Source organism: Gorilla gorilla, chromosome 14 (genome assembly GCF_029281585.2).
Source record: "Gorilla gorilla gorilla isolate KB3781 chromosome 14, NHGRI_mGorGor1-v2.1_pri, whole genome shotgun sequence".
Taxonomy (NCBI): Eukaryota; Metazoa; Chordata; class Mammalia; order Primates; family Hominidae; genus Gorilla; species Gorilla gorilla.
The window spans coordinates 45,533,806-45,550,909 of NC_073238.2; the positions used below are offsets into that span (position 1 = coordinate 45,533,806).

General features: G+C 45.8%; 1 protein-coding gene across 2 annotated transcripts in view; it reads left to right on the forward strand.

Annotated features, from left to right (window-relative positions):
* The first annotated feature begins 1,470 nt into the window (after window positions 1–1,470).
* The window catches only part of B3GLCT (beta 3-glucosyltransferase), a 125,601-nt gene continuing 109,967 nt past the window's right edge, over window positions 1,471–17,104 (forward strand). Inside the window, exons 1-2 of one of the 2 annotated variants that reach the window (XM_055360351.2) lie at window positions 1,471–1,845; window positions 16,757–16,806. In XM_055360351.2, coding sequence (XP_055216326.2) covers window positions 1,629–1,845; window positions 16,757–16,806 — 267 coding nt within the window. In that variant the 5' untranslated portion in view covers window positions 1,471–1,628. The remainder of the gene's footprint in view (window positions 1,846–16,756; window positions 16,807–17,104) is intronic. The other variant, XM_031001436.3, reaches the window with a different exon arrangement.

A 17,104-nucleotide genomic window follows, 5' to 3' on the forward strand; every position in this document is an offset into this window, starting at 1 on the left:
TCTGTGTCTAATGAAACAGTTTGGTTAAATGTTTACTACCCCACATATGCAAGGAATATTTTCTTGGAAAAAAGCGAAAACAGCTTTGGAAATTGGAAACAATCTAGAACTACTAGGCAGGTAAGCTTGAGAATTTCCCAAGGATAAAAGCAATGAATTCAGTCAACCATAGATTTGAAATGCTTCACTAAGAAATGAAATGGAAGGATTCCTACATTTCTTTTTCCTCCCATCAAAATGGTATTGACAAGAGACCATAAACCTTGGGCGAATGGAACAAAAGGGAACTATTTGCACTCACACTAAATGGATCACACGTGAAATATTTAGTTCCCAGTTTTAAGAAGTCAATATAAACCACACAGAGAGAAAATTCTTTGTCTCCAGGCCTCCTTTTCAAAACAATTGCAGCAGGTATTGCACAATTGCAGACAATACTGTCCTAATGCATTAGAGCCTAAGTCCCCTAAAAGCATTCCAGTTAAGAGGGCTCAAGCCTACAAACGTTTATTCAGCACCTGCTTCTCTGTCTCCAGGACATCCTACTTGTATTCCAAGGCCATCCTACTTGTACTCCCAGGGCCTCCTCCTCCTTAAATGTTTAGCAAGTAGGTGAATGTTGTATGTCCATGTGAAAGATACTGGCATTCCTAGGGTGCTTAGCAGAGTTGCAGTCACATAGTAGGTATCCAACAAATGAGTAAATATGAAGGAAAACATAGAAACTGCCTTCAAGAGGTCATGGGCTAAACTAGGGCTGGGAAAAGCACTTGGTCCTGTGCACTTCCTTGGAAACAGAAGTGAGCCAAGGCTTGAGGGAGGCACGAAGGAGTTCAGAACCACTGAAGGGAGCCTCTAGTTCTTACCTGTAATGCTTTCCCCTTCAGTGCACCACACAACACAACAGGGCCAGTCCCCTATCAGGGCCACCACTCTACCGGGCTGGGGAGGAAAGCCCTTGGCAGTCCTGCGGGAACAGGAGGCACTCCCACATTGCTCCACTTCTCTGTATTCCAGTTTAATTAATTTTTATATTTTGAATAAAATTACACCCACTCTCTTCCATTATGGTGAACACTTAAAATTACATTTATAGAAAATTACATTTACACAAACTTGTTTAAAAGCCAAATCCCAGACCTAGGCTATTGGCCAAATTCCATTTAAAGGGGATATTAAGTAAATTAGCTGAGCTGATTAAAAACACCTTGATCAAAGTAAAGCATTGGTGCCAACAATATTAAGAGTTGAACTATTGATTACATTTTTTTTTTTTCCACAGCAGATAATACATTAGCAGGGAGGAAAAGTGATTACTGCTCGCTTCCACTTCACAGGTAGAACTACTGATGGGGGTGACGCGGTAAGGTGGGAGGGCATGAAGGCAGGGGACGCGGCCTAGGTCAGGAGGGACGCAGAGGAGAAAGGGAGAGGAGGGGTGGAGGCTGGTGGCTGGAGGGGGCAGAGGTCAGACGCCTCGAAGGAGGGCGCCGTGAGGGCAGAGCCGCGGCCACCTCCACCGCAGCAGCCCGTCGGGCCGGACACGAGCCGCAGCCGCCAGCCTGGCAGACGCTGGAAGCGCGCACAGGGGTGCTCCCGCTCCCGGCCGCCAGAGGGCGCGGCCGGCGATGGCGCGGCGGAGACGGAAGGAGGAGGGGAGCCGGCAGAGAAGGGTCAGCCGCGGCGGCAGGGCGGCGGCGGCAGCGGCGCAGCTCCGCTCCCCGCGCGTCTCCCTTCCCCGCGCCCAGGTAGGGCGCTCAGCCTCCGCCGCCAGGATGCGGCCGCCCGCCTGCTGGTGGCTGCTCGCGCCGCCGGCGCTGCTCGCGCTCCTCACCTGCTCCCTGGGTAAGTAGCGGGCGGCCAGGCGCGCAAGGGCGAGGCGTGGGGTTCGCGGGCACAGTCGCCCGTGCCCCGGTCGGCGCGGGGAGGGAGGCGCAGGGCGGCCCAGCCCTGCCCCGCCGGCGCGCGCGTCCCGCCGTCCGGTCCCCGCCGCGCCGCGCCGTCAGCAGCGCCCTCTCGCGGCGCCCAGGTGGGACCCGGGCCCGGGACCCGAGGCGTGCCCGCTCGGCCCCTTTCGGTCTTGGGTCCCCGCTGCCGCCCCGGCCCCAGACTCGCGTCTCCCAGCCTCTGCCGCCCCGAACCGGCGGGCGACGGGGCGGCGAGGGCGCAGCAGCCGCCCCCACAGGAAGCGCGCAGGAACTGTGCCACCGAAGAAACTTTGCAACAGCGCGAGTGGCGGCGGCGGCGGCGGTCCCGCCCCCCTGCCTTCCGCCCGCGCTGCGCCGTCCTGCGCGCCCCGCGCCGGGCGGGAGGCTGGACGGGAGCCGGCGAGGCGGCCCTCGAGGCCCCGCGGCTCTTGTTCGACCCCCGGAGGCGAGGACGGCGGTCCCGGTGTCCGCGCGCCCCTCCGCAGGGCCTTCAGGACGTGCCCTGGCCCCTGAGGATAAGCGGCCAGCTCGCCGCCAGCCCTTCCCGGATTCCGACCCGGAGGAGGACAGGGGCGCCCGCTGGGCCTCCGCGGGAGCTGACGCGGCGGGGAGGCTTGCTCCTGTCTCGGGTCTCCGCTGGGGACATCAGGGGACACGTCTGCGAGCAGTGCTTGCCCGGTCTCCTGCTGCTGTAATGCCCATTCTTTTTTATTTCCTTTCTCCTCGCAAGGGCATTTCCCCCCTTTATCTTAAAACTATGTGATAAAAGTTAAAAAAAAAAAAAAAAGCAGCCTTGTAATTGAGTTTCATGATGAGATTTGTTCAACTTTGAAAGCTTGAGCGAAAAATTATTTTTTTTCAGACTATTACAGAGTTTTTGTCCTCTAACCCAGACTTGCTGGTGTGAAAAGGCAGTGATTTCAGATTTTTTAGTAATGGCAGAATGGTGCAGTTTAGGAAAAGACGTAGCGTTACTGCGCACTGCTCTTGTTAGCCCACCGGAACCTTGACAGCCTGTTTTTATTTGTATTTAAGCTCTCTGAATAAGGATTAATTTGCTGCATTTGTGTACTTCTGGCATTTCTGTAGGCGCTCAGTAAGTGTGGGAAAAGAGCAAGATTAGTTGGTAATTGTTTACATGCATGATTAATTAGGCAGCAGTGTAATTAAAAATATTAGGGCACCTCGGGCAGAGAAGGCTGTAGTTGGTCTTGGGGAGCGACTGAATTTGGCTGGAATGGGCTTCAGTGGAAGAAAGGCATTGCTGGGTGGCAGCCCTGGGAGAAAGGGAGGTTGGAGGTTTGGGAAAGCGACTGGGTGACTCCTGGCTGCATCAGTTGGCTTGTTGCCTGGATGTTTTGCAACTAACCAAATGGGTGGGTGGTAGCTGAAATTGGCATTCTATTTATAGCACTGCACTTTATAATGCTGTACTGGGGGTATAATATTTGTATATAATATATACAACATACGGGCTGAAATGCACATTTGTATTGCTGTGTCTATTTTTTATTACCCGCAGGGGAATATTTGCACTGTCCAAATTTGATAATGCACTGAAGGACATTCAGAATGCACTAAGATGTCAACACATTTTTAGAGATGTCTATTAGCCTTGTGAAGTTGTCAGATAAGCACAATAAATAAGACATAAAATGCATTAAAAGGTCCCTGTGAGACATTTGGGCTTTGGGAACTGGCTTTCATGGGTTGGCACAGACAGGAGGCTGTATTCTTTGAGGTCTGAAGTGAATCATGAATACCTTTTATGGAGCTCTGCTTCGATTTAGGGGAAGGGCACCGACACGTATAAAGATGTCCCCACTTACGATGTTCTTGGAATCTTGCTGAAACAGAATGTGGCAGGCGTTCTGTCACATGTGAACAATCTTGATAGTTTATAAATACCTTAAATATTCCCATATAAGATTGGCCTGACTATATAGTTTAGTTTCCCCACAAACTAGAGCATATTTGTTTATGTTTTTAGAGAAAAGTCAATACAGAAAATTTCTTTTAAACCCACATGCATATACAGACACGGTTCACTGCAACTTTGGTTCTAAAGTCTGGCACCAGTTTCAGAATGAGAAGATTGAGTCAGGCCTCCAGGTTACCATTTGTTAGCTGTGTGGCTTTTAGTGGCTTTGAGCTTTAGTTTTCTCATATGAACAGGGCGAATGGACTGGATAGAATACTAGCACTTTGCCACCTCTTACAGTTTTAACATACTGATCCCGTTGTAGCAGAGATTGACAGCCACCTGCGAAGTAACCCTTTAGCCCTTGTTTTCCTAACAAAACTAATATAATCTGGGTTGGGGGGAAGGGTGGAGGAATGATGGTGGGGTGGTGGCGGCAGCAGTGGCAGCAGCACTGTGAGACATTTCTCAGTGGCCTTTGCATATAGGGGCAGCTAGTGCTCTACAGAGATATCTTTAGAGATTGTTTGGTGGGGCTCCTGGTAAAGCTCATTCAAGGTGGTCGACTCAGCTGGGATGCAGGCCATTTTGCTCTGTGTTATCCTCCTTCCCATTGCCTATTAAGTGGATCTGAGGGATGGAGCCATGGTGGCCATCTTGTGACCATGAGGTGACCTTGAAGATGGAAGCCAGTAGTAAGGATGGTAGAAGAGAAAGATAGAAGAAGCCTGGATGCCAGATGGATGTGGAGCATCATGTCAGCTCTGCATTTCCTGTTTGCAGACTTGTATTGCATGAGATTATATGCAGCCAAACCTAATCCTATTGCCAAACCTAATCCTAATTGATAGAAGAAGCTTATTCGAACCAATGATATTGATAAAATAATAGGTATTAGCTTTTATTTTTCGCATCCCTGTCTGTCTCTTCCCTGTGTGAGCCAACTTTGTATTTCTTAGCACCTGCCAAAATTGGGGATGGTTTTTCATTCTGAGCGAGGTCTTGCCCAGATTCCTTTCATTGCAATGAGTCAGAAATTTTAGGACACCAAGAGTCAGACCTAATTCCAGGTTGTTTTGTGTTTTTTGATTCTTAAAACCTTCTCTTTATTTCTTAAGCAGTATGCAGATATTACTGGCACAGATTTTAATCTTCTGGATGGATTCTTTGTCATCCAGGTAGTCCAGGACCCCCGAGTTGGCATGGCCCCCCAGGTCATGGACTTGACCCAGGGGAGTTTGCCAGTAGCTGACAGCTAAGCCAGTGGGAGGGAGGGAGAGCATCTGTTTCAAATAGCAGTGTGAATTCGAAGGAGGTGTTTTGACCCCTTTGGTAACTTCCTGGGGGACAAACATTGTGGGCTCGGTATTTGAGCACTTCCTTATAATTGGCTCTTTTGGAGCCAGGTTTTTTTTGTGTGTTTTACTAGACTCATTATGAAGCAAGCAAGCAAGCATAATTTTTAGACATAAAGGTACTACTTGGAGAAAATTTGCAAATGTTCTGTTTTTCCTCTTGTAGCATTATGTGTGATCCATCTTTGGCTTTGCACAGATTACTTCTTAAGAACAATATATGGGAGTCCCCATAGGTTAATCTCATCTTTTCCATGATAAAGGAAAAGTTGTGAGTTTCAAGGGTTCATCAGACCTATTGAGGAAGTTCTTCCTTACTACCATGATTTCAAAGTTCTAGTCACTAAGCAACTCCCAAAGAAACCTGATTTAACGTAGGCGTTGACTTGAACTACTAGAAGAATGTCAATTTAAAAATAGTGTTAAAAGGAAAAACTGCCCAAAGCCTCTCATTTATTCAGAGTAATGTGGGTACCTACTGTGTGTCAGGCATCGTGATATTGCAGGAACAAGACAGATCTAGTCTGTCTCTACCCTTGGGGAGCTTGCAGCCCGAAAGGCAAGGTGATGTTAAACAGTAATGACTACAGAATGAATTGTGTCTGTGCTAAATGCTGTGGAAGAGATGTTCAGGATGCTGTGAGAACATGCTGCAGGGAGATAGATGGCTTTTGCCTAGACTGGGGAGATGGATCTCAACAGGGAGCCATCTTGCACCCCAGGGAACGTTTGTTGCTGTCTGGATACTTTTTGGTTATCCCAGGGGCTGGTTTGGCAGAGGGTGCTACTGACATCTAGAGTCAGGGGTGCTGCTGAACATCCTACAAAGGCACAGGACAGTTCCACCCCACCATCGAACAATTAATTATCGGATCCAAAATGCCAACAGTGGCAAGCTTGAGAAACTGTGGGGTAAGGGTCAAGGAAGGCTTCCTAGAGGATGTGACGTTAGAGCTCAGGCCTGAAAGGGAAGCAGAAATCAGGTAAGTGGGTGGCAGAGCTTGGTAGTGAAGGAGCCAAGTGGAGAAAGGACGGAGGACTGAAGGGCTGGCAAGATCATTAGGGGCCAGGTTGGGCAGGGCCTTGCAGATCAGGGGACATATTTGGGGGTCATCCTTAGAGCAGAGGGAAGTGTTTGAAGGGCTGTAGTGGGGCAGTATGTGATATGGCTGCCGTTTCCTGAAACTCACTCTGGCTGTCTGATGGAGCAGGAGTTGGAGGGGGCCATTGTGGATATGGGGAACTGTGAGGAGGCTGCTGGACACAGGTTGTGAGAGATGATTAATAATCTCTCAGACTCTGGGACTGATTAGGTTCAGTGTGCTGGGAGAAAGGGTGGGGGAAAGGATGAGTCATACATTTCTGTCACATCCACCATGGGTAGTAGTGCTGTTTACTAACTTGGGCACTGAAGGAGGAGGACCAGGTTTTTAAAAACAGTTTTATGTGGTTCAATGTACAAAACATACGGTTTATTAAGTGTAATGAATTTTAAGTGTATAGTTCTATGGCGTTAAGTACTTACACAATTTTTTGAAATGTACTTTGACTTTTAATTTTAGGGGGAGGTGAAGCTGAGTAAGTTCAGTTTTGGACAAGTTGAGTTCAAAATGCATGTGAGATGGCCAGGTACCATGTCAGGTGAGCAGTTAGATATTTGGGTCTGTAGAGGACAGGTCTGGCTGGAAGGTATTTTGGGGGGTCATTATATTAGGTGGCAATTTGAGTAGGTTTTTTTTTTTTTTGTTTTGTTTTTTTTTTTTTTTTTAAGAGTTGGGTGTCTGGTCGGGCATGGTGGCTCACACCTGTAATTTCAGCACTTTAGGAGGCCGAGGCAGGCAGATCATTTGAGGTCAGGAGTTCAGGACCAGCCTGGCCAACAAGGTGAAACCCCGTCTCTACTAAAAATACAAAAAAATTACCCGCACATGGTGGCATGTGTTTGTAGTCCCAGCTACTTAGGAAGCTGAGGCAGGACAATCGCTTGAACCCAGGAGGCCGAGGTTGTAGTGAGCAAAGATTGCACCACTGCACTTCAGCCTGGGTGACAGAGCGAGACTCCGTCTAAAAGAAAAAAAAAAAGTTGGCGGGTCTGGCTATGTTGCCCAGGCTGGACCTGAACTCCTGGCCTCAAGTCATCTGTCTGCCTTAGCCTCCCAAGCAACTGGGACTACAGGAATGTTCCACTGCACTTGGCTGTTTTATGTTTGTTTGTTTTTAAGGAAGAGAGTCTTGATTAACAGAATAAATTCATTGAAGCATTTACTCAAAATGTGTATATACCAAAGATTTGGTAGAAGTTGGAGAGGAAAGCAGTCTTTATCTACATATATCTGCATGTTGTAAAGCTGAGGGTTTAGACAAAACAAAAATAAAAACAAAAACAAGTATAAGTATCATCAAATAAGAGTTGAATGTATCTTAAGTATAGCAGTGCCATTTCCTCCTAGGGATATGACTTATTTTCACTCCTAAAAGAATATTTTATGTAGCTGAAAAGATGATATATTTTAGTTTACATCATTGCTTCCCGTAAGAAACTCAAGGCTCTTTACACATCACGTTGAATTTGTCTTCTCCAGATCCTTGATGGGGGATATGGAGGAGCTTGTTTTTCGTTTACGAGCTGAATGAAGTAAAGGACGTTAAATGGCCTCAGCCCGTTGTGAAAATAGCCCCATTCAGTTCCCTTGAGTTCCTGTCTAGTTGCCCTTCCCAGTGTGTGTCAGACTTCAGCACACATGAGAATCATCTGTGTGTCTTAAAGAAGCCCCTATTTGTTAAAATGCAGATTCCTGCATTCCAGCTCCAGCTTTTCTGATTCAGAAGATCTGAAATGAGACTTCCAGGTAAGTTTTCTGTGAAGCCAGGTGTGAGAACCCTGCCTGGGCCACCATAGGCCCAGATATAAACTAGGACTCTTACTGGGTGATTTCTGTGAACATCTGTGGAATATAAAGATGATCAAGCCCGGGCGCAGTGGCTCACGCCTGTAATCCCAGCACTTTGGGAGGCTGAGGTGGGCGGATCACGAGGTCAGGGGTTCGAGACCAGCCTGGTCAACATAGTGAAACCCTGTCTCTACTAAAAATGCAAAAAAAAAAAAAAAAAAAAAAGTTAGCTGGGCATGGTGGCGGGTGCTTGTAATCCCAGCTACTCGAGAGGCTGAGGCAGGAGAATCGGAGGTTGCAGTGAGCCAAGATCATGCCATTGCACTCCAGCCCGGGCGACAGTGCGAGACTCCATCTCAGAAAACAAAAAAAACAAAAGATGATCGGTGGTTGTTTTGCCTTAAAGTAAGGAGTTGTTCTGGAGAGAGCAAAGTGTGGCATTGAGGCCTGCTCCTCAGTCAGGTCTTTTGTGTACTTGGGAAAGGAACTGGAAACACCAGAACTAAAACTATGAAGTCTGTCTCAGGCTCCAGGATCATTTGGCAAATTTTTAAATGCTGCTGAGGAGACCATAGTCCGTGGAGCATGAGTATCAAAAGTTTGAGCCGTGAGTTGTTAAAGCAAAGGTTTTTGGGCAATATACAAATAAGTTTCTAAAGGCTTAGAGCATCTCAGATTGTGTGTACCATGGATTGAGTGGTACTGAAAGGGGTACTTACTTTATCTGTATGTCTGTTTATCCATCCACCTACCCATCTGCACACTAAGGGGGTACTTTTAAAGACCTACTTCTTGTAATTAATAAGATGCCCAAAAGTTAATCATAAATTATATTTTTATAAGTTAAGCCTGACAGTTAACTGTTCAATAGTACACTCGCAATTTAAAGGAATCGCGTAAACTGCTGATTTTTTTTTTGTTTGTTTGAATGTTTGCTGTCTTCCTCTTTGATGTGTTCTGTAGTAGGCTGTGTGACCAGGGATTTTTCTGACCCTTCCTATGACTTAGGCTATGGAACATGCTAGTGAGGGTGGGGTTTTAAATCTCACCCCCAAAACTGTTTTGAGTTGCAATTTTCTGGTTTGCATATCCTGAGTAATGGTTTTTAAACAAGATGCAAATCAAAGTATGAAATGATCTTTTCCCTCTTGAATATATATAGTTATTTTCTATTTTTCTCTTTTTTTTTCACTATCTACTGTGCTTCCTGTAAATATATTTACTCTCTGGCCCATAGAATATGTTGGTCTCATCAAACTTTGTTGTCAAGTGAAGAAAAGCTAATATTCCAGTGTTTCTCGTGACTTCTGTGATAAAACAGGAGAGGAGTTTCAGATGGAGCTAGATCATATCTGAGTTGATAGTAGGCTCAAAGCAGGAATATTGTGTCTGCACGCTTGCTGCCTCAGTGTGGTGGGAGGCTTGGCCTCCTTCCTCACTACTTCTCTCCACTGGCTGAATTGTCCTGGCATCTTTCCCAGCAGCAGATCTCTTTTCCTAAGAGTTTACTGTTTGGCACTTGAGCAAAAGGCTCAATAGGTTTTACCGTAGGCCAGTTACTGTTTTGAACCTGAACATACATGAACTCACTTAATTCTTGTTCCATTTCTTCCCTCTACAGGGAGGGAAACAGAGGCTCAGAGAGGTTGCTTAACTATTAAGTGGCAGCACCCGGATTTGAACCTAGGAGGTTTGAGTATACTTTGTCTTTGTACTTTGTACTCTGTACAAAGTACCTGTACCCTGTACTCTGTACTTTGACCTTATGCTGTATGACTTCTCAGGCAGGGCCCCGGCCCGGGTCTCCTCTACTGCCACATCTTTCTGTTGTACAGTGCAGCTTTAAGGAGAGAGTTCTTTGAAAGGATTCGTTAAACAGCTGCCTTCTCTCCTGCTTCTCCTCCCCATCTGGCCATTCCTTTTGTCTCCTTTGCAGTTTTGTCCTTAAATGTTGCAGTTCCCCTGAGCCGTCCTTGGCCTCACGAGCCTTGGCTTCCGTTCTGGTGCGCTGTGGAGACTCTAGTGCTGCAGCCGCTATCGCACGCACACCCCTGTGCTGGGCTCACCCCTGCACCCAGCTGTCCTGCCTGTCTGCACTTGCGTATCCTCAGGACGCTGGGTACCAAGTTGCCTTCCCTCACACGTGCTACCCTCCTTTATTCTAAGAAGCCCCAGGCCCTCCCTTCCCGTCTCACCACCCACCCGGGTGCTCTGTCTCAGAGCCTGCAGCTTCTGCTTCTTTAGTGGCCCCACCCCTCCCCTGCTCACTGCCACCTTAATTGAGGCCCTTAGCGCCCTTTGCTTGACTCCAGTGGCCTTCCCACTGGCATGTTTGTGTCCTTTCTTGTCCTCCCACAGCCGTCCCACACACTGCCTCCAGAAAGCTGTCTTGGGCACACATCTCAACAGGGCATTCCCTCCTTAAAACCTCAGACAGCTGTTCCTGGCTCAGGAAAAACCTGACTCCCCAATACCGCCCCCTCCCATGATATGGCCCCTGGTACCTTCAGCCTCATTTCTAGCCCCAGCCACCCGTCCCCACAGGGGTTCCTGCCCGGGTCACCCCCTCCTCAGAGGGGTCCCTGCCTGGCCGGGTCACCCCCTCCCCTCAAGGGACCCTGCCTGGGTCACTCCCTCTTCTGAGGTATTTCTGCCACCAAGTGTGTTGACCCTGCCATTGGCCTGCCCTGTATAAAACCCAAGAGGGAGAGAATAAAATCCGATGCCCCTTAAAAAACGTATGGAGTGACAGGGCCTTCCATCCCATGGTTGGAGGTGCTGTCCCATGGTAGATGGAGCTGCTACCCAGCTTGTCTGCTACTGTGGGGACAGGGGACAGTGGATTTGTCCCAGTAGGGTGGAGAAAAGGCAGACTTTACCTCTGTCGCTGGGCTGCAGGGGTGTTTGTTTCTGTCCCTCTGCTACCATGGATTATCTTCGAAGTGGGTACTTGGAAACAAGTAAGTTGGCTATGCGCCATGCATCCTGGAGCTTAAGGCCCCCTGGAGGACCTGGAATTAATCCTGGAAAGCTCCACGGAGAGGCAGCTGCTGGAGGCTGGAGCCGGCTGGGTGACATGCTTTGTAAGTAGGTCACAGGAAAGAAAGTGAAGCCCCAAAGGCTTCCTCCCCCAGCGTGTTAGAAAAGAAGTGGCAGCCTGCATAGCCTGGAAGGAGCGCCTGAGCCATGTGTGCTTCCAAGACGGCTCTCTGTGAGCTTTGGCCTGGGTGGCAGAGCCACAGGTACCGGGTTTTATGCTCTCCTGGCTTTTGTGCAGGGCAGGCAACCACCTAGACGCTTCCCAGACTGCCAGTCATTATCATTGTGGTCACCAGCATGGCCACAGCTATTGGCTGAGCTTTTTAATATATTCTGAGCTGATGCCAAAAGGTTTAGGCATTATCTCATTGGTTCCTGCCAGCGCCCTCTGAGGTGGAGTTATTTGGCAGCTTAGTGGTTTTCTTGTTTTTAGTGTTCCGTTTGGTTTCTATGATAGATGTTCCTGGGAAAGTTTGGGAAAACAAATTAAGAGAATTGGGACAAAATCAAGTTAGGAGGTAGAAGGCACAATCATCTTTCCTGCGTGGGAATGGGGGTCCCTTGCTCCCTCACAGGAACAGGGAAAGAGAGTTGATTAGTGCTGCTTAAATGTGTTGCAATTAATTACTCGCCAGTTTTCTTGCACTCTGGGGCTTAGGCTGGCCTATAAATCTTAGTCCCAGGTTAGTTGTAAAATCTTGATTTATCTCTCCGTCTAGATGTGCTAACACATTTGTTGGCTTGAATTATTTAAAGTTACCATGAAAAAGGTCCGATTTCTGTTGCCTGCCCTGATTTGCACTTTAAATATAGTTCCCTGTTGCAGTTTACCAGAATTCATGTTGAAAATGGAAAAGGGGAAATTACTTTTAAACAGCAGTTTGGCATGTAAAAGCATGATTTACCCTGGAATATTTCTCCAACTGCACATTAAAGCACTAAGGCCAAATTTTCAACAATATTTTCCCTACTGAATCTGGAAATTAATATGAAGCAAACAGCAAACATTGAGCCTCAGGTAGCCACTCCTGTGTACTCCTTTGGTTGAGGCCAGGTTGGAAGGATCTTTCCCTCACTCCTCCTTTTCTTTGTCAGTCACCAGCCCAGACTCAAATTGCAGTATGCACTTGTTAGCATTGTTGAAGGTGACAGGCAATTTCTTACCTCCCTTGCTAATTTTTCTCACTTTGCTCATCTCTTTGCACCATCTCTCTTTCATTTCCATGAAACCAGGATTTTTATGGATAAGAATTCTGTAAATGGTTAGTTATTTTAAGATTGGATTTATTAGTGGTATAGCATATTCAGTGCCTTCACAATATATTTGGTTCCTTTTTATTTTTATTTTTATTTTTTTAAGAGGCAGGGTCTCTGTCACCCCGGCTGGAGTGAAGTGGCATGATCATAGTTTACTGTGGCCTGGAACTTTTGGATACAAGGAGTCCTCCCACCTCAGCCTCCCAAGTAGCTGGGACTACAGGTGTGCACTAGCAAGCCTGGCTAAGCATTAATTTTTTCTTTTTTTTTTTTTGGAGAGATGGGGTCCCACCATCTTGCCCTTTTGACCTTAAGCGATCCTCCTGCCTCAGCCTCCCGAAGTGCTAGAATTACAGGCATGTGCCACCACGTTTGGCCACGTTTGGTTCCTTGATGATTTCTTTTGATTTATTTAGATTACACAAATGTAAAGATAAAACTAACTGGCAGCCGGGCATGGTGGTTCATGCCTGTAATCTCAGCACTTTGGGAGGCCGAGGTGGGTGGATCACCTGAGGTCAGGAGTTTGAGACTAGCCTGGCCAACATGGCAAAACCCCATCTCTACTAAAAATACAAAAATTAGCTGGGCATGGTGGCACGCGCCTGTAACCCCAGCTACTCGGAGGCTAAGGTAGGAGAGAATCACTTGAACCTGGGAGGTGAAGGTTGCGTTGAGTTGAGATAGTGCCACTGCACTCCACTCTGGGCAACAGAGTGAGACCTGTCTCAAAACAAAACAAAAAACAACTGGAATTTTTTCTAAGGATTATCTTGTTTTATGATTTGCTCCTACAACTGAAAGTAACTCTGATGCATTTTTTATGTCATTGTTTTAAATATTATAATTTGTATCTATCATGGGAAAAAGGTATTTTAAATTTCACAGCAGAGTGATGAGAAATGACAGACTTTTTTGGTTTGGGTTTTTTTTTTTTAAAGGGATATTTTAACTCTAGGTCTATATTTTTGGACAGAGCTAGAATCTAGTTTAACTTAGCTCAGTTAAGCTTTGTCTGGCTAAAGGAATGGTGTGTTGATTACGACAAGCAGAATTTATGGAATTTATTTGACGTATTGGCAATATCTTTCCTGTATGTAATTCCTACTTTAAACAGTTACATCATCAAATATTAGCTGCTTACTCACAAAAGGTGATACATTAGTAGTTTTCAGGACCAGTACCAAATAAAGATACCTTCCCTGCACTATATTCTACATTCTAAGGGCTAGGGACTTTTGTGTTCACATGCACTTTGTTGTCATATAGCTGTCTGGCCTCGCAAAAAAGTGAGGTAAAAGCAAACACTGTTATTAGATGATGCTACTGGACCTGTTACATTAAGAAAGTTATCTTATTTGATTAAAGAGGAAACTGTAACCCCAGAGATATCTGACTGTCCTGTTTGAAATTCGGAATTAATTCGGGAGGGGTAGATGGAAAATTTTTTTTTTTTTTGAGACAGAGTCTCGCTCTTGTCCAGGCTGGAGTACAGTGGCACGATTATAGCTCACTGCAAACTTGGACTCCTGGGCTCAAAGGATCGTCCCACCTTGTCTTCCTAACTAGCTGGGATGACAGGCATGCTCTAGCATAACTGGCTTTTTTTTTTTTTTTTTTTTTTTTTTAAGACGGAGTCTTGCTCTGTCGCCCAGGCTGGAGTGCAGTGGCATGATCTTGGCTCACTGCAAGCCCTGTCTCCTGGGTTCAAGCGATTCTCCTGCCTCAGCCTCCCGAGTAGCTGGGACTACAGACATCTGCCACCATGCCTGGCTAATTTTTGTATTTTTAGTAGAGATGGGGTTTCACTGTTTTGGCCAAGCTGGTCTCAAACTCCTGACCTCGTGATCCGCCCACCTCGGCCTCCCAAAGTGCTGGGATTACAGGCGTGGGCCACTGGGTCCGGCCGCATGTCTGGCTAATTTTGTAGAGACAGGGCCTCCCTATATTGCCCAGGCTGGTTTCAAGCTCCTGGCTTCAAGGGGTCCTCCTGCCTTGGCCTCCCGAAGTGCTGGGATTACACAGATGTGAGCCACCACGCTCAGTGGGAGATGGATTTTTGAATCAAAGTCATGAGTTAGTTTGACCACAGTTTTTATATCTTGCAAGTTCTCAGAATATTCTATTTTCTGGAATTCTGTGGTGCTAAGATATGTTAACATGTTGCAACCTCTCTGTATGATATTCCTTAAGTAATTCTGTTTTTGATATCTTCTTCAGGGTTTTAAATGTGCATATTAGCTTAGAGGTAAATAAAATAAAGCCAAAAAATTAAGTACCCAGAAGCAGAATTTAAATGACTTTGCAGTTAAATCTCTCCTTTCTTCTTAGAACTTGAAGAAATGATTGGGCTTTGTGTGTGTGTGTGTGTGTGTGTGTATGTGTGTGTAAAGTGAGAAAATGCATTAGATCCTGGTGAAATTAAAGGTGAGGGGCACTAAACGTCTTTGTTCTACTGGGTAGGTGCTGCCTGGTATAGAGAGCAGGTGGTCCTTTTGTGATGTGACTCTAGGGTCCCCCATAGTGAAGACTTTCACTCATTCATTTATTAAGTAAATATTTGTTGAGTTCCTTCTATGTGCTAGCTGTGCTTTTGGTGTGGAGACAAATGGTAGATAAAACTGTGTTCCTGGTGGGGTGGTGGCTCAGGCTTGTAATCCTAGCACTTTGGGGTGCCGAGTTGGGCGGCTTGCCTGAGCCCAGGAATTTGAGGCCAGCCTGAGTAACATGTTGAAACCTTGTCTCCACAAAAAACACAAAAATTAACTGGGCATGGTGGCACATGCCTGTAGTCCCAGCTACTCGGGAGGCTGAGGTGGGAGGATCATGAGCCCAGGAATGAAGGTTGCAGTGAGCTGAGATTGTGCCATTGCAGTCTAGCCTGGGCAACAGAGTGAGACCCCATCTCAAAAAACAAAAACAAAACAACACCCCCCCACCCCACCCCCCTGCCAAAACCCACTATAACTGTATTCCTGCCCTTGTGGAGCTTATAATCAGCTGACATGTAAGATAAGTGATAAACAAATATATATGTCAGTTGGTGATAAGTGCTCTGGAGAAGAGTAAAGCAGAGTGAGGTGGATAAGGAGGGTGTGGAATTGGGGATTTATTATTTTACATGAGGTGGTCTTGGGGAGGCCTTGTATAATGTCTACTGTTATCTAAATTGTTCACATAGAGGTTCATATGGCTTACATTTCAGTTTCACCCTGCCTTTTGAAATGTCATTCTGGAAATGGAAACGATGAAACCATGTTAGTCATTTGCTTCTTAGTGTGAAGATGTTTTAGATTTCTTTCTTTTGAGCAAATGTTAATGCAGGATTTGAGGCAATGGATGTCTGGGGGTGGGGATGGGGAGGGATTAGAAGGGATCCAAATGGATGAAGTCGTCTCCTACTTCTGATTAAGGTCTCCTCTGCCACCCAGGGAGCCCCTCTGCTGACACTCCTTGTACATTATTGTTCCATGGTGTCACTTCTCCCACCCTTTTAGTACATCACTGCCCTATGGCGTTGCCTTTTACTCCTGGGAGTGCTAATTGGAGAAAGTGAACTCTGCAATGCTTTCCTCTTAGCTGTTGGGGAGAAATGTACTGTAAAATGAAGGGTACTATTTTTTGTTCTGTTAAGCTTCCTGTTTGGCTTGTCATTTTGCTTTATATTTTCAGAGTGTTACTGTCATGTTGTTGTTATTATTTTTAATGCAGAGCCTAAATGTGGCTCTAGGGATATCTTCGTCTGTGATGGCTCTGACTCCAAACATTCATTCATTCTAAATGGAGAATGATTTTAATTCCCCTCTCTCCCGGCCCCATTGCCTTAGTAGGGTTCTGTTAGGGTTTAGTAGGGTTCTGTGCTTGCTGGTAGCAGTATCTGCATCACACTTCTAACCTTGCAGCCCTTAGGAAAAAGCTTGCTCCAAATTTAGCTCTGTTGCCTGCCAGGCTCTGGCAGTGATTTTGAGGGTGAGAATTTGTACTTCTTCCTCCTGGATTCTCAGGAATTCCCCTTTGCTTAAGAAGGCACCAGACTTAAGGTTTCTAAGAAATAGTATTTTGTACACATCTATTTTATAGTTTATGTCTATAGACACAAATGGCATACACAGATTTGAATTTGTCTGATGTACTGTTTCTTTTGCTTGGTAGCCTAAGCGTGTTGGCTTCGTGTTGATGAATAATTTTAGGTCTGAGATGAAGAAAGCCAGTAATACAAGTTTGCAGCAATGCAGCTGCTTAAAAATGAGCAAAATATGTCTTGTTAAAGTATCTTTTTTTATTATAAGCAAAACTGTTGGATGTGAGAATTAACCTGAATTGCTAATTCTAAGATAGAAATATTTCTTTTTTTTTTTTTTCCAGCTTTTGGTTTGGCTTCTGAAGATACAAAGAAAGAGGTCAAGCAGTCTCAGGTACTAATCCCAATGATCAAATCTTTTCCTCCCTTCTAAGATTCGTTTGTATTTTCTCTAATAGGAATAGTAATCATTTCATTCTTCAATTGTTATTTTTATTGTTACATAATTCATACAATGTGGTCAACATGGATTTTGAATCCCTAACGCAACCTATAAGATAGACTTGCTTTTTAAAAATCCTTTAATATTTAAGGCTGATCCACTTGGTTTTAAAGTTATTTTGAGAAAAAACGTGTTTTGACATAGAGTTGGACATTTTAATAGTCTTGCTTGGATACTATAGTTTTCCCCA